The sequence below is a fragment of the Poromitra crassiceps genome (genome assembly GCF_964638095.1).
Source record: "Poromitra crassiceps genome assembly, chromosome: 10".
Classification (NCBI taxonomy): Eukaryota; Metazoa; Chordata; class Actinopteri; order Beryciformes; family Melamphaidae; genus Poromitra; species Poromitra crassiceps.
Window position 1 is genome coordinate 4,215,480 of NC_139631.1, and position 18,192 is coordinate 4,233,671.

The 18,192-nt window shown below is 47.4% G+C and overlaps 1 protein-coding gene across 1 annotated transcript in view; it reads right to left on the bottom strand.

Moving 5' to 3' along the window:
- Positions 1 to 18,192, bottom strand: part of LOC310783785 (transmembrane protein 132C) — a gene marked incomplete at both ends in the record, with an annotated part of 144,414 nt that overhangs the window by 68,996 nt on the left and 57,226 nt on the right. The window contains one exon of the mRNA XM_083644690.1: positions 2,452 to 2,595. Within this exon, the coding sequence (XP_083500816.1) occupies positions 2,452 to 2,595 (144 nt within the window). The remainder of the gene's footprint in view (positions 1 to 2,451; positions 2,596 to 18,192) is intronic.

Consider the following 18,192-nt stretch of genomic DNA (forward strand, 5'->3'; position numbering starts at 1 on the left):
ACATGACGTTAGTGCACAGTGGAGGTAGATAGGAACGATCACATGACATGACTTAGTGCACAGTGGAGGTAGACAGGAACGATCACATGACATGACATTAGTGCACAGTGGAGGTAGACAGGAACGATTACAGAGGCAGAGAGATGGCAAGAGAGCAGTGGCATGCATCAGAGTTCAGGAAGTACATTTAAATCACCAGACGTTTCAACTACACTGCAGCTTAAGCCTCGACTTGGCCAAGGAAATTACCTCAATTTGACTCAGCGTCAGGGGAAAGGTGTTCGACTTTTTGGGGATTTAACCCGTTTTTAAGTTTAATGGCAGCTAAATGCCAGAAAAATGAAGGTATTCTGAGCAAACCTGACATGACTACACATCCTCACGTGGCATCGATCGCCTTTACATAACCATTAGCTGGTGGAAGGTAGGATAAAGTTTGACTGGAGATCTAAGCTCAATGTTGGAGTGGAGTCACAGAAAGATAAGGTACGTAAGATGATTCATGATATATAAAGAATTATAAATTCATCATCTTTTCAATTTTGTTGAAAGGCCTATTTTCCCTCAAGAAATAATCAATATTTGCATTTTTGAGGCTTCTTCCAGTAAAGAATCAATTCAATCCCCGGGACCGGCAGGATCAATCTGGATGGAGAAAGTGAAAAAGCAGCACTTGCCCCTCCCTCATTACCACCACTGAGGTGCCCTTGAGCAAGGCCCTTAACCCCCAACCGCTCCAGTGGAGCTGCTCAGTGGCCAGCAGATCAGACTGTGGTTGTACTGGGAAGCTTCCAGATGTGTGTGTGTGTGTGTGTGTGTGTGTGTGTGTGTGTGTGTGTGTGTGCGTGTGCGTGCGTGCGTGCGTGCGTGCGTGTGTGTGCGTGCGTGCGTGTGTGTGTGTGTGAGAATGTGAACAGGGCGCTCCTGAAAAAGAGAGCATTGCTCTCTCAGTGAGACTCCCCCTGAAATAAATAAAGGTTAACAAAAAGGAACTATACTTACGAGACCATTCAATTATTTTTTCTGAGAAGACAGCGGAACATCTTCCAGAGAATTCCTGGCAAGCATCAGTGGCTACATCTGGATTACCTGGAGCAGTTTGTTTAACCAGCATGTTTTCATCCGATTTTCTCTTCTTCTATTCTATTCTATTCTGCTCAACCAAACGCTATTGTTTTATTCGGTTTGATTTAACCAACGCACGGGATCTGATCCAGCTATCTCCCCTGCTCTTTTCTTCCGTCTCGTAAGCTCCCAAAGCTTTGCCTCGATTTAACAGCTGAATAAGATGAATGTCTTCACATTTCAACAGTTTTGATCTATTTCCATACAGCCACAGAGATGGAGATGGTGAGATCAAAAGAAAGAAAAGCCACCACACACTGTGTGATAAGTGTGTCATTTTGGTCTGTTATACAGTCGGAGGGAATTGAGAACTACCACAAATCCACCAAGAGGCATTAAGATGACAAGTTGGTGTTCTGGCTGTGTAAAACGCCTCCAGTTTACTGCCATGCTTTGCTGGGTTTTCCGCTCTCTTCTTTCAATTCTGCTGTTGTACTCGCTGTGTTTCCCTCCCTCTCAGGCTGTGACTCTCGCTGTCTCAATCCCATCATACCTAGTAGAACATGCCTTAATGACATTTTATCAATCAAACTGTGTTCCTTCCTCACGTTTGCATCCACCCAAGCAGCATTTATTTCAGCACAATGTCCACTTTTTAAAACGGTTTGTCTTTTATTCCTTCACCTTCCTTCACTTCCCCTACATGCACTGCAGGGGGCAATAGAGAGCAATGCAAATCTGTATGGGGGTGTGTAGCGGTTCGTTTCAATAGGACACAGTGCTGTCACAGTTTGTTATTTATTTATTTATTTATTTGACTTGTTTTATTATTTTCACAGTCTAGTTTAATTTTTTTATTTCATTTTTTTTTAACACCTTTCATCTTTTTCTTCTCAGTTTTATACCCTTGTAGACTTGTACTGTTTAGCAGTGAAAGATCCGTTTCAGTTTGCAGTGCGTACTGCACCTAAAGCGGTTCGATACGAATGCGTGTATTGTCACACCCCTACAAATCAGATTTAAAAATGGACATGCTGTTGAAATACTGTACCGATGGCTGCCTGACAGAGCCAAATTGTTCTCTAGCTGATACCCTATTCTAAATAGAAATGCACAATTTAAAATCTAAATGGAACAAGCTCATGAAAAAAATAGGCTTGTACCATTGGCAGTTGTTTGTATGCGTATGTCTGTGCTTGTACAAGTGTGTCTATGTATCTGTGCGTGTGTACGTGTGTGTGTGTGCGTGTGTGTGTGTGTGTGTGTACGTGTGTGTGTGTGTGTGTGTGTGTGGGCGTACGTGTGTGTGTGTGTGTGTGTGTGTGTGTGTGTGTGTGTGCGTACGTGTGTGTGTGTGTGTGTGTGTGTGCACGGGCATGCACGCACCTTGACCACGTCCACATCTGTGGAGGTGCAGGTGACCGAGTCGTCCACCTCCCTCACCCGACCGTCGGTTTCCACGGTGACCAGTTTGACAGGCACTGCAACGCGACGACCTGTCAGAATAGCTGTGTTCACCACCTCCGTGTCCTGAGAGAGAGAGGGGGGAGGTAGGAGAGAGAGGGGGGGGAGAGAGAGGCAGAGGGAGAGGGGGAAGGGGGAGAGAGAGGCGGGAGAGAGAGGCAGAGGGGGGGAGAAAGAGAGAGGGAGGGAGAGATTGTTTCAAAACTACATTCTTAAACTCCCCAATGTCTTCATGTTAAGGCTACTGTATACACTAGGCTGCTGAATATATACCCAGAATCCATGCAATGTCAAACTGCACACTGATTGCCTGATAACAAATAGGACAACACAGGCAAAATATCTAGCTGCTCTTATTCATCACTTCCTGTTGGATGCATTTCGCTCTGGTTTCGTGGTCTGTGATGTCACTCGAGTGTGATGTCACTGATGATAAATGCGGGGCTGCGTTCCAATACCCATACTTGTACTTCTTTCTTGTAGTATGTACTGCCGCTGCCCTCACAAAGTATGGATTGTAGTGTGCAGCATGCATGCAAAATGCATACTATTGGGACACACTACATCTGTCGTCACGTGAGCTTCCTGAACTCCGACCTCTTGCTCACTTCCGCCAACGTCCGCAGCGCCACATTTGAGTTTTTTTTTTTTTTTTTTTTTTTATTCAATAAACAAAGTCTGGCAGTAACAAACAGTACATTATACAAAAAATTCAGACTAAACATTTACAAAATTGGAACAGACAATCAAATAAACAAAATAAAATAAATAAAGCAAAAACATTAAGTCAGAGTTCTAAACAGGAATCAAGATATGCATGTTTTGGTACACACTCCATGCTTGTTTGGTTTTAACATATTTCAAGGCTTTCTTAAAGTTAATTATCTCATTCATGAACACGCAGCTCAGTCAGTGCGACATAACTCCAGTAGGTGGCGGTAATGCACAAAAAGTTGTTTGCCAACCGCCATAAAACATTAGAAGAAGAAGAAGAAGATGTAACTTCTTGCTGCGCAAAGGATTGTGGGGAAGATTGGCTGACAAAGCATGCATCGATGCATACTCCGAAATAGGAGCTGATGTAGTACAACATCCTGGTACTCTTGGCATACTGCATCTGACATACTATGTATTGGGACATACTAAATCTTTTTTTGCCTACTAAATAGTATGGAAGTATGGGTATTGGAACGGGGCCCTGGAGTGCAGTGGGCACTTGTTTATGACATCACTAGTGATGTCACAATGTTAACAGTTACATCAGTGCATTGACATTATGACATCATCAGCGATGTCACTCGAGCGGAGCGGAGCATGCTCAGTTGAGTTTGGTGAACTTTTCGTGGAGCGACCGACTGATGGACAGAGTGACTTGTAGAGCTGCTGGGCCATCATGCTGGCTGCAGCTCAAAAAGAACTCATGAAGAGTCAAATCCAGTGTTTTACAAACCTGTTATTTTCTGGGGACCCACTTTAAAAACATGACAAACCATCATGACCCAATTCACAATAGGACTTCTACATCTATATCTATAGCTCGTGAGAACAGCGTATTTGTTTACTGCCATTCCTGTATCCACTTATAAGACCTTGAATAGGTAAACATAATATACATACATGTTACATGTAAATGAGACCAAATCAATGCTTTCAGGCAGAGTTAACAGCCTATATATCTCATTAGTTTGATTTCCTCTCACCAGTAAAACAATAATACACATTTTGTAATAATACAAAAATATCAGCCCGGCCCGGCCCGGCCCGTGACATTCAGGCCCGAGCCCGCCGCCAGGCTCAACGTTATCACAATATGACAACACATCTCTCTCTCTCTCTCTTTGTGCTGTGCATGCTGCGCTGCGGGGGCTCTAAACTTGACAGCCACGGGAGCTCTGTGACTGCTGTTCTCCTCCCCCTCTTACATAGTGTACTGTACACACACACACACACACACACACACACACACACACAGGTGTGCGCACATGCTTCGACTATGATGCCTCTGCAATCACTACCGTAGCCTATAAAACTCCTCCAGCTTGTCACAATAAGACATAGGACATGGACAAGAGAACCATCGTTAAACCATCGCTTAATTGCCAACAGCAACAATGCCCAAACTGAAACATTATGTCACTCAAGCATATCGAAATTAAAAGAGCAGACTTAGGGGACATTCAGACCCAAAGTGTTTTTGGAGCTGCCAGCGTCTTTCTGCAATTCATTCTCTATGTAAGGACGCGCTAGACGTGCTCCTCTTTTAATGAACGCACCTGGCGTTTCAGCGCTGGTGGCGTCTGTTGTTTTTGGAGGAGCGCTGTGGGTGTTTTAAAGCTGAAAAAAGTTGAACATTAGAGGAAAAGCACCCTGCTCGTCTTTTCCTCTTCTCCTACCTTTTCTCCTCCTGAGGGATTTTCAACCTCCGCTGCTGCCAAAATTGGCAATAATCTGGCTTTCGTGTTGACAGTGAACAACATCAAACAGACAAAACCAGCTGGCTACCGTCCTTGTGGTCGTTGTGTTCTGATCTGTACTGCACGCGACTGCAGGGGAAAACAAACGGAGCGCAAAAAAAACGCTCCGTGCGCTGTGTTTTGTGCACAATGGAAGCGCTCTCAACATGATTTTCATAGCGTTCTGACTGAAAAAAAAACGCTTTTGGTGTGAATGTCCCCTTACCGTTTCGCTGCATTGACTAACGTTAGTGTCCTCACAATGTACAGTATGGCCGAATGGGTTCGTTTTCAACAGTTTTAACGAGGTTGAAATGTTTCCAGTATTGAGCTTTCCCTACTGCATTGGGGGGGACCCTCGCTAACTTTGTTCTTATGTCCATCTTGTTTCTCTCTCACGACATGGTCACACACGGCTTGTTTTGTTGTCATCGTTTTTTGACATGGACGGCACACGGACTGAGTGGAAAGTTACAACATGTCACATGACATGTGAGTGGCAGACTAACATCACGTGAGGGTGTGTGTGTGGGGACGGTGTGTGTGTGTGTGTGTGTGTGTGTGTGCGTGTCTTATGCGCTCCTCCTCTTCTTTGTCTGACTGCTCTGCTCACTCTGCTGCTGTGTAAAATTAAGCGAGTAATATAACTTTATTTTATTTAACTATTGAAACGGGCCCGAACCCGGCACGGGTCCGAGCTAGGTATTGGTCAGCGGCCGGGGACCCGCGAGGGTACCCTCGGGCGTGAGGGCACCCTCGAGCTTGCAGCTCTCTACAGTGAAGGTGCAGCCAGTGAAGGAGTAGATAAGAGCTGCAGCATCTAGGTCATAAAAGGAGATGAGACCCCCCTCATAATCCACAAACACCCCGACCTTCTGAGGCTTCGTCTTCAGAGAGAGGACAGAGCAAGCGTCAAGGACAGAGCAAGCGTGAAGGACAGAGCACGCTCCGTACTCATTTCCATTCCTCATCCTTATAGACCAGTAGCGATTCTCGAGGCTCAGTATGACGTCTCTCCTCCTGTTGCACGACCCTCTGGCCACTCCAAACTCCCAGTCAGTCTTCCCTTTAACCTGAACCTCATAGTAAAACCTTCCTGAAGAGAAGCTCTGCTTTCCTAAGACAGAGGCATAATCAGAAAATCTCTCTGGGTTGTTTGGGAGAAGCTTCCATACATATTTTACACCACATCTTACTTGTTCCCCATCAGTGGACAGTGGACAGAGATATAATGATTATTTTCTATCGCTCATTTATAGAGAGTATCCTCAGTTGTTGTTTTATTGCTTGGTTTTTCTCATTGTCAATCGCTAACAAGAACAAACTAAATAAGATTGTTAATATGTCTAGCAAGATTGTAGGCCAACAACAACTTAGCATGACGCGGCTCTGTGAGTCTCGTGTAATCAGGAAGGGGAGGGCAATCCTTAGTGACACGTCACACCCTCTCAGCGCTGAATATAAACTGTTGCCATCAGGACGGAGGTACAGGGTACCGCCTTTGCGGACCTCCCGTGCCCAGAGATCTTTCATACAGTACCATCCAGTATTGGTCTGCTTAATAAGCTCTGAACACATGACCAGACCTCTTGTCATTTATTTATTTACTTTTTCCACTGGGGTGGGGTTGGTGTGAAGAACTTTGTGATCATATCCGTTGTTATTGTTTGACGTATTGTCGTCGCATTGTGTTGTACTGTATTGTATCTTGTCTGTACTGTATCGTCTTGTCTTGTGCTGTGTTTTGTCTGACTGCTACAGATGCAGGACAACTTCCCGAAAGGACAAATAAATACTACTACAACTACTACTATCATTAAAAAGAAACCTGGGCTGCGTTCCAATACCCATACTTGTACTTCTTTCTTGTAGTATGTATTGCCGCTGCCCTCACAAAGTATGGATTGTAGTGTGTAGCATGCATGCAAAATGCATACTATTGGGACACACTACATCTGTCGTCACGTGAGCTTCCTGAACTCCGACCTCTTGCTCACTTCCGCCGACGTCCGCAGCGCCACATTTGAGTTTTGTTTTTTTGTTTTTTTTTGTTTTTTTTATTCAATAAACAAAGTCTGGCAGTAACAAACAGTACATTATACAAAAAATGCAGACTAAGCATTTACAAAATTGGAACAGACAATCAAATAAACAAATTGCTGTTATATTGTAATGTATGTTGTTGTTTCTAATAAACTGATGTGATGATACTTAGTCTCATTCTTAACAGTATAATAACGTGCATATTTCGGTCAGTGTTTTTATCATAGTTATTGACGTGTTCACGGCATCATGGAGGTGGGCATGGATTATACACGCAGCTCAGTCAGTGCGACGTAACTCCAGTAGGTGGCGGTAATGCACAAAAAGTTGTTTGCCAACCGCCATAAAACATTAGAAGAAGAAGAAGAAGAAGACATAACTTCCGCTGCGCAAAGGATTGTGGGGAAGATTGGCTGGCGCAGCATGCATCGATCCATACTCCGAAATAGGAGCTGATGTAGTACAACATCCTGGTACTCTTGGCATACTGCATCTGACATACCTACTATGTCAGGGAGCTGAGACTGACGTTGGGTTGGAATTGAAATGGTCATACATGCTAGAATAGCCTACTACATCTAAGCAATTTAATATGGGATCACCTGCACACAGGCGATCCCATATTAAGATGATTCATTTCTAGGCTACTCCTGCATTTTGCAGCTGCAACTGTGTTGCTTTTGGCCTGTATGATGTGATTGAACTTCCTATTTCCAGCATCATTATATGAAATATGGAGATATGCGACTCTGCTGACAATAGCCTATATATGTGACCACAAAATAGGCTATTTTTTATAAATGAAATCTATAAAAAGAATAGAAACCGCACACTCTGGCTCCGATGCAATGAATTTAATAGACGGACAACGTTTCGGCCTGGTGGCCTTTGTCAAGTCATGTACTATGACAAAGGCCACCAGGCCGAAACGTTGTCCGTCTATTAAATTCATTGCATCGGAGCCAGAGTGTGCGGTTTCTATTCTTTTTATAGATTCTTGTCCGTCACCGGCACCTCGCTGAGATTTTATGGTGTGCATTCTCTCCATTTTTGACATAAATGAAATCTATGCCCGCACGTACCGTGTCGATTCAGTTCAGAAGCATTTTTTTATTTTATTATCATTCTTTTTTTTATTGATTAGCCTATAGGAATTATTCAATCAGTGCGACTAAACACATCATGAGATCATTATTATTCATAGGGCCTAAATGGTCTATATTGCCTACTAAATAGTATGGAAGTACAGTATGGGTATTGGAACGGGCCCCTGGACTCGGGATTTGCTGTATCAGGATCCAGAGTCACATCCACTGCATACTGCTGGGCCCTCTTCAGCTCAACAACCACATGCAGCTTCTCCATCTCTTTCCTGAGATTCTCCTCCAGCTGTGCCACAGCGCTCTTCACAGTCCCACATGATGAGTGATGGACATTGACCTCTGTCCAGTCCTTGGTGTGTGGAGGAGTCTTCAGGGATGGGAAGATTTGGAGCAGGTGGAGGTTGGCTTCAGTGTGTGAGAGCTGCTCCAGCTCAGCGGTTAGCTTCATCAGCTCAGAGATTTCCTGTTCCAGCTCTTTGACGAAGCCTTCACCCTGTTTCTCAGTTATTCTCTGCTTCTCTTGGAACATCTCAATGAGCTCAGCCTGGCCTCTCTGTATCAGAGCAGTGAAGACCTGCACACTGTCCGTGAAGACCTGCACACTGTCCGCTATCTCTCTGTCTGCATCTTCTTTGCTGAGCTCTACTGACTGTTTGATCTCCTGAATCTTCAGTTGTCTCTCCTGGATCATCTGCCGAATTTCAGCCTCTGTCTTAGGCCTACTACTCACTGCCTTCCTGAACTGAGCAGCCATCCCAGATATGAAAGTATTGACATGCAGCTCAGGTCGCGTGAAGAACACCTTATTACACATGGGGCACCGGCATGGGGCATTAACATCCCAGTGCTGAGTGATACAGGTTTTGCAGAAGTTGTGTCCACATGGTGTCGAGACGGGATCAGTGAACACATCCAGACAGAAGGCACAACGAAACTGCTCTTCAGATAGGAGACAGCTGGCAGCAGACATCTCTAGACAATCAAACCAAAAGTGAAAGTGAAATACACCGAGTCGTCTATTTTATAACCTCAGCAGGGAAGGATTTATGACATCACTCACTGATGACATCACAAGTGCTTGAGTGACATCACTGATGTCATCGTCACCGATGACATCACAATAGCTCGAGTGACATCACTGGTGACATCACAATTGCTCGAGTGTGAATGTGCTGCCTTCAAATGAAAGTCGTTAGTGAACTCGTTACAAGACCGGGGAGGATTAACGGAGGAGCCCTTCACGAAGGTGAAGGTATGTTGCTCAGGAGGGATGAGGAGCAGAGGAACATGAGACGAGGTGCAACAGCAAAGATTGAGGAGGTGTGAGAAACACCGCAAACTTGAAAGAAGAAGAAGAACCAGGTCTAGAGTGAGACCATCCAACTGTGAGAGGCAGCAATGTGCTGCAAGGCATCCAATCTGCCGGAAAGCCATTAGAAGAAGTTACAAGACCGGAAGTCATGTACAGTAGTACACAACATGCTTGGCCTTGAAGTGGTCACGTCAGGAGCATGATATATTCTGTGAAGTCATGTACAGTAGTACACAACATGCTTGGCCTTGAAGTGGTCACGTCAGGAGCATGATATATTCTGCGAGAGGCAACAATGCCGGAAGACATCCAGTCTGTCGGAAAGCCATTAGAAGAAGGAGAAGTGACCCATATTTGCTCAACTGAGCATGCTCAGAATGCCGCCCTGTTATAGTAGTAAATGCCACCCACAAACTACAGGAGAGGGCAGAGCCCTGTACCACGAAGCTCGCTTAGTGGTTTAGCGAGGTAACTTCAGGTTTAACCCTGGTTTGGCCGTGCTACAAAGCTAGTTAACTTCTTACCGACATATATTTCCATAGCAACTTCAGCAGTTTGGAAAAATGGCCAACCCCTTTCTGGACGAGTTTCCCATCGAGGAAGGAGCACGAATTGTAATGTTGAATTAATCAAGGACTAAAGCCTTGCACTTGTTGCAAGCTACATTTTAATTAAGCCCCACAATTTCAGACGGAATGCCATGTGCCCGGTACACGTGTAAAACCAAGAGGTCCGCCGTCTCCTTGGAGGACGGGAGCTTAGGAAGTGGGATAAAATGAGCCCACTTAGAGAATCGGTCAATGACGGTCAAGATGACGGTGTTCCCATCAGATGGAGGGAGCCCGGTTATAAAGTCCATGGCCATATGAGACCAAGGGCGACGAGGTATCGGAAGGGAGGGGAAGAAGGCCTGACGAGGGTTTAGTCGAAGTCTTGTTTCGGGCACAGACCGGGCAAGCGGCGACAAACTCCCTAGTACCCCCCTCCATGGCGGGCCACCAGAAGCGCCTGCAGATGAAGGCAAGGGTCCGTCTAACCCCAGGGTGACAAGTAAGCCGCGTCGAGTGGCCCCACAGAAGAACCTCAGAACGGGCGGAGTCAGGAACGAATAGACGTCCCGGCGGAACGCCCTTTGGGTCAGGCTGGCCCTGTTGGGCTAGACGGACACGCGATTAAATCTCCCACGTTACTGTAGCCACAAAACAGGCCGCAGGCAACACCGGTTCGGGCTCAGCCCGTATGTCAGCAGAGAACTGGCGGGACAGGGCGTCTGGCTTGACGTTCTTAGAACCGGGTCGGTAAGTTAAGGTGAAGTTGAACCTCCCGAAAAACAAGGTCCACCTGGCTTGCCGAGAATTCAATCTCTTAGCGGCCTGGATGTAGGCCAGGTTCTTGTGGTCCGTCCACACGACGAACGGGAGCTTGGAACCCTCCAGCCAATGGCGCCACTCCTCAAGAGCTGACTTAACTGCCAGCAGCTCACGGTCGCCGACGTTATAATTGGCTTCAGCGGGTGAAAGCTTACACGAGAAAAAGGCACAAGGATGGACCTTATGATCCCCAGGAGAGCGTTGAGAGAGAACAGCCCCAATTCCAGTCTCCGAGGCATCAACCTCAACGATGAACTGCAGTTCTGGGTCAGGTTGGGAGAGCACGGGAGCTGTAGAGAAACAGCGTTTGAGCTCGCTAAAAGCAGTCATGGCCAGGGGGGTCCACCGAAACGGAGTAGAGGTGGAGGTGAGGGCGGTAAGCGGGGCAGCCACACGGCCGTAGTTGCGGATAAACCGTCGATAGAAATTGGCAAACCCAAGGAACCGTTGAAGCTGTTTCAAGGTAGAGGGTTCAGGCCAATCCGCCACAGCCGCGACCTTGGCGGGATCCATGCGTAACTCACCTTCGGCAATCACATACCCGAGGAAGGACACAGTGGAAGCATGAAATTCACACTTCTCAGCCTTGACGAAGAGGCTGTTCTCCAACAGCCGTTGGAGCACTAGGCGGACATGCTGTTGATGGTCGTCAAAATCCTGAGAGAAGATGAGGATGTCATCCAAGTAGACAAAAACAAAGAGGCCGATCATATCCCTCAGAATGTCATTTATGAGAGCCTGGAAGACGGCGGGGGCGTTAGTAAGCCCGAATGGCATAACCAGGTACTCAAAATGCCCAAGGGAAGTGTTGAAGGCCGTCTTCCACTCGTCCCCCTCCCTAATGCGGACAAGGTGGTAGGCATTCCTTAGATCAAGTTTGGAGAATATCTTGGAGCCATGAAGGGGTGGGAAGGCAGAGCTAATGAGTGGTAGGGGGTATGTGTTCTTCACCGTGATGTCGTTCAACCCTCGGAAATCAATACATGGTCTGAGGGTCCCATCCTTCTTCCCCACAAAGAAAAACCCAGCGGCCACCGGAGACGACGAGGGCCTAATCATGCCCGCAGCCAAGGAGTCACGGATGTAGGTCCTCATGGATTCCTGCTCAGGGCGGGAGAGGTTGTATAGCTGGCTCCGGGGAAAGGTCGCCCCGGCCTTAAGGTCAACAGGGCAATCAAACGGTCGGTGGGGTGGGAGGGACAGCGTATGCTCCTTCCCGAACACCGGGGCCAAATCATGGTAAACCATGGGAACGGACGACACATCCGGGGGAGCCGCAGCCGACACCGGTGCAGGGGAAGCCGGAGAGAGCGCGGCGACCAGGCAATTTGCATGGCAATAGGGGCTCCACGAAACCACCTTGCCCTTGCCTGGGGACCAGTGGAGGAAGGGTTTGTGCAGGTTTAACCAGGGGCGGCCGAGGACCACGGGAGTACTGGGACAGTCGGTCACGTGGAAGTGAATCGTTTCCCGATGGTTCCCAGAAAAGCGAAGGTCAACTGGCATGGTTCTTTCAGTAATATGGGCGAAGCGCTGACCCCCGAGGGTTATGGCCTCAAGGGCGGGGGAAAGTGGGACGGTTCCCACGCCCAGTCGAGTAACAATACCGCGGTCCAAGAAGCACCCCTCCGCCCCCGAGTCGACGAAGGCCGGGAGGGCAAGGGGCCGACCGCGCCACGAGAGGGTGCAATCAAACGACGATACGGGCAGAGGGGCGCAGTCGGTCTGGCTCAGTAGCATCTGCCCAACGGCTACTGAGCCTAGTCTTTTGGTGCCCTGCGTCCTTTCGGGCAGGTGGGGCAGTCCTCGACCACATGGTCCGGCAAACCACAATAATGGCAGAGGTTGTCGCGGATACGGCGTGGTCTTTCCTCAGGGGGGACGTGGCCCCTGCCCGATCGAGAGGGGAGGGCAGCGGCAAAGGCAGGGGCAGGGCGAGGAACGGTATCTGCGGTGCGGGTGGGCGTCTCTTGGCCGGACCGAGCTCCCCCGGCCGGGATCAAGAACTTGAGCCTCTCGACTTCGGCCCTCAAACTCAGAAACTCAGCCCGACTCAAGTCGACCTCCGGCCCCCCCTGATAGCGTGGTGCCATCACCGCCTCCACTCTTTCTGCCTCCTTCAGTGCAGCACTGAAATTTATCGGTGCCATGATGCGTAGGTGCTCTCTCAGTCTCTCTGGGGTGACCCCCTGGATGAAGGCACTTAGGGCTAACTCCTCACGTGCCACTGGATCGAAGGTGGGGTAACCGCGGTGTGCGAATAGGCGCACATCAGCTGCGTAATTCCCCAAAGTCTCCCCTTCTTGGCGACGGCGGCGATTCATCTGCTCTCGCATGCTGTCCGTGGAAACTTGATTACCAAATCTCCGTTCTAGCGCCGCAGCTAACGTCTGGTAGTCCAACTGCTCCGTTGGCGTTAGGTCGAGTAGCACCTGCAGCGCGTTACCTTCTAGCGCTAGGGCAACGTGAACAGCAGTTTCCTGGGCACTCCAGTTGTTGTTCAACACCGCCAGTCTTACTTGCGCCAGGTATGGCTCTAAAGGTGTGCTACCGCCATAACGCGGCAGCGTGAAGGTGGTCCGGGGTGACCGAGTGGCGGCCACCGGCGGCGGGGTGACTGCCATGGTTGTCGGCAGCAGAGGCACAGCAGCGACTGCCGCTGGCGGTGGTCGGGTGACGACCACTGACATCAGGGCTGACGTCAGGGCCTGCACCGCTGTTTGTAAGGTCCCCTCGGCGACAAGACCTTTCGTTGACTCGCCTGGTGGACCATCTGAAGCGGCCGGCGGGGGAACTGGCGTCTGACGAGGAACCCCCCAAGAGGCCGAGGGGGAAAGCCGGCGCCTCTTCAGCTGGCGGCCTGGTGGGTCAGCTGAGGCGGCCGGCGGGGAATGGGATGGGAAGATTTGGAGCAGGTGGAGGTTGGCTTCAGTGTGTGAGAGCTGCTCCAGCTCAGCGGTTAGCTTCATCAGCTCAGAGATTTCCTGTTCCAGCTCTTTGACGAAGCCTTCACCCTGTTTCTCAGTTATTCTCTGCTTCTCTTGGAACATCTCAATGAGCTCAGCCTGGCCTCTCTGTATCAGAGCAGTGAAGACCTGCACACTGTCCGTGAAGACCTGCACACTGTCCGCTATCTCTCTGTCTGCATCTTCTTTGCTGAGCTCTACTGACTGTTTGATCTCCTGAATCTTCAGTTGTCTCTCCTGGATCATCTGCCGAATTTCAGCCTCTGTCTTAGGCCTACTACTCACTGCCTTCCTGAACTGAGCAGCCATCCCAGATATGAAAGTATTGACATGCAGCTCAGGTCGCGTGAAGAACACCTTATTACACATGGGGCACCGGCATGGGGCATTAACATCCCAGTGCTGAGTGATACAGGTTTTGCAGAAGTTGTGTCCACATGGTGTCGAGACGGGATCAGTGAACACATCCAGACAGAAGGCACAACGAAACTGCTCTTCAGATAGGAGACAGCTGGCAGCAGACATCTCTAGACAATCAAACCAAAAGTGAAAGTGAAATACACCGAGTCGTCTATTTTATAACCTCAGCAGGGAAGGATTTATGACATCACTCACTGATGACATCACAAGTGCTTGAGTGACATCACTGATGTCATCGTCACCGATGACATCACAATAGCTCGAGTGACATCACTGGTGACATCACAATTGCTCGAGTGTGAATGTGCTGCCTTCAAATGAAAGTCGTTAGTGAACTCGTTACAAGACCGGGGAGGATTAACGGAGGAGCCCTTCACGAAGGTGAAGGTGTGTTGCTCAGGAGGGATGAGGAGCAGAGGAACATGAGACGAGGTGCAACAGCAAAGATTGAGGAGGTGTGAGAAACACCGCAAACTTGAAAGAAGAAGAAGAACCAGGTCTAGAGTGAGACCATCCAACTGAGAGAGGCAGCAATGTGCTGCAAGGCATCCAATCTGCCGGAAAGCCATTAGAAGAAGTTACAAGACCGGAAGTCATGTACAGTAGTACACAACATGCTTGGCCTTGAAGTGGTCACGTCAGGAGCATGATATATTCTGTGAAGTCATGTACAGTAGTACACAACATGCTTGGCCTTGAAGTGGTCACGTCAGGAGCATGATATATTCTGTGAAGTAATGTACAGTAGTACACAACATGCTTGGCCTTGAAGTGGTCACGTCAGGAGCATGATATATTCTGCGAGAGGCAACAATGCCGGAAGACATCCAGTCTGTCGGAAAGCCATTAGAAGAAGGAGAAGTGACCCATATTTGCTCAACTGAGCATGCTCAGAATGCCGCCCTGTTATAGTAGTAAATGCCACCCACAAACTACAGGAGAGAGCAGAGCCCTGTACCACGAAGCTCGCTTAGTGGTTTAGCGAGGTAACTTCAGGTTTAACCCTGGTTTGGCCGTGCTACAAAGCTAGTTAACTTCTTACCGACATATATTTCCATAGCAACTTCAGCAGTTTGGAAAAATGGCCAACCCCTTTCTGGACGAGTTTCCCATCGAGGAAGGAGCACGAATTGTAATGTTGAATTAATCAAGGACTAAAGCCTTGCACTTGTTGCAGGCTACATTTTAATTAAGCCCTACTTACCACTTTGGAATATGTTTTTATATATTCATTTTTGTGCTCTCAAGTAGCCTAGATACGTTGTTTGACCCCGCTGATCGATTGCAGCTGAATAGTGAGTGGAGAAATATCACTAAACCGGCATAAAAAGGTTACATAAACGTCTCCAAAGCGCACGGTGCCGTGTGCGCAACAGAGCTGAGACTGACGTTGGGTTGGAATTGAAATGGTGATACATGCTAGAATAGCCTACTACATCTAAGCAATTTAATATGGGATCACCTGCACACAGGCGATCCCATATTAAGATGATTCATATCTAGGCTACTCCTGCATTTTGCAGCTGCAACTGTGTTGCTTTTGGCCTGTATGATGTGATTGAACTTCATATTTCCAGCATCATTATATGAAATATGGAGATATGCGACTCTGCTGACAATAGCCTATATATGTGACCACAAAATAGGCTATTTTTTAATAAATGAAATCTATGCCCGCACGTACCGTGTCGATTCAGTTCAGAAGCATTTTTTTATTTTATTATCATTCTTTTTTTTATTGATTAGCCTATAGGAATTATTCAATCAGTGCGACTAAACACATCATGAGATCATTATTATTCATAGAGCCTAAATGGTCTATACATACAGATTTTGGACTGAGATAGATTACACATTGCTTCCACAAAAGACATGCCGGTTTTGAGTTTATTGAGAGGGTGAATTGAGCTGCTGTAGATAGCCTACGTGGAGGTAGAAACCGCTCTTCAAAGAAATTACTGGTGTGGATAAAAGTGGTCACTTTAGACAGTCATTCGGGAACAGACTAATAATATCTAACGCGGATTCTTATTTGCGTTTCATTCAATGAGGAAATAGGCGTGTCTGGCGATGTCGGAGTTGGAGCAGTCCATAATGCATTGTGATTGGCAGTTGTTAAAAACCACGCCTCTTTTGCGGGCACGAGCTCCAGTGCACGGGCATTTTCATGTGCACGAGCTCTCAGCTTGATTAGAAAAACCTGGTTCGAGTTAACGAGTCGCAACCGGGGTTCGTAGTACAAGTTAACTACAATCGAGCTGATCTGGTTTAGACAAACCAGATCAAGGGACAGATCCTGGATCTTCTTATAGAACATTCGTGGTATAGAGCCCAGGAGAGAGAGGCACAAACTACAGGAGAGAGCAGGAGAGAGAGGCAGGAGAGAGCTAAAGGAAGGAAGAGGTGATTATAAACCATTATTGTAATCAGCGTGATTACATTTGATTAGATCCTTGCAACAAAAATAGAGCAAGAAACAACAACAACACACGCACACACGTCACGCATGCACACACACACACACACACACACACACACGCATGTGCACACACACACACACACACACAGCAGGGTTGTGGGTCACAATTTAAATCTTGATTAGTTGTCGTCTTTCCATGGGGTTATTTATCACCGCCAACACACATAAGGCTCAGTCCAAAAGGTGATACACTTTAGTTTAACAGTGTGTGTGTGTGTCAACAACACACACACACACACACACACACACACACACACACACACACACACACACACACACACACACACACACACACACACATTCACATGAAAATACTAGGTACAGTACAAACATGCATGTAATAGAAAAACATTTTAAAAAAAATAACGGCACATGCATGGATACACACTTTGCCCGAAATCAGAGACAGACAGACAGATAGATAGATAGATAGATACTGTAGATACAGTATATACTGTATAGATAGATAGATAGATACTGTAGATAGATACTGTAGATAGATAGATATCGATCGATAGATAGATAGATAGATAGTAGGGATGCACATCTTCCGCAAATTCCAAACTCGATCATTGCTAACGTTAACAATCAATCAATCGATCGGGATTTTGTTAAGAACACAGATATGAAATGAGAAAGAGGATGGCGGTTGAAGGAAACAGGTGAGGAGGAGGAGGAGGAGGAGGAGGAGCAGGAGCAGACAGGATCATAAAAGCATGGGAAAGATGAAAGCAGGAGAGCAGGACGGAGCGGCGGAGAAAGAAGATGTAAAAAAAAAAAAGAGGAGGATATCCTTTTTGGGGCTTGAGGGGAGGAGAGCGGATGGAGGGATGACACCAAACAGGGAAAGACGAAGAGACAGAGTGAGAAAAAGGCAGAGAACACGGGACTAATCTGTGTGCGTGTGCGTGTGTGTCTGTGCGTGTGTGTGTGTGTGTGTAAGCGTGTGCGTGTGCGTGCGTTCGTGCGTGTGTGTGTGTGTGTGTGTGTGTGCGTGTGTCTCCCAGGGGAGTATTGTGTGTCTGCCATAGATAGTGGGACAGATAACATGAGGTTGACATGGTGGCTATCTGCTGCAGAATCACACCACAGGCCAAGAGAAGTGACAACAACAACAAGGTGGAAAACATGTTTCTGCAGCAGGAAGATCATAAAGTGTCAAAGCAGTCTGGAGTTACATTCTTCCAGATTCCACTGCTGTCAGCTCCACAAGCCTGCAATGTCATGTTGTTCCCTTCAACTCAAGGCTTGTTTGGCCCCATCAAATAGTAGTCGAGCCATTGCATCGAAGTCCCACTTCAAACCAGAGGCTAGACTCATGGTGGTAGTGCAAGGCAGTTTGAATAAAATAGAGGCTAGACTCATGGTGGTAGTGCAAGGCAGTTTGAATAAAACAGAGGCTAGACTCATGGTGGTAGTGCAAGGTAGTTTGAATAAAACAGAGGCTAGACTCATGGTGGTAGTGCAAGGCAGTTTGAATAAAATAGAGGCTAGACTCATGTTGGTAGTGCAAGGCA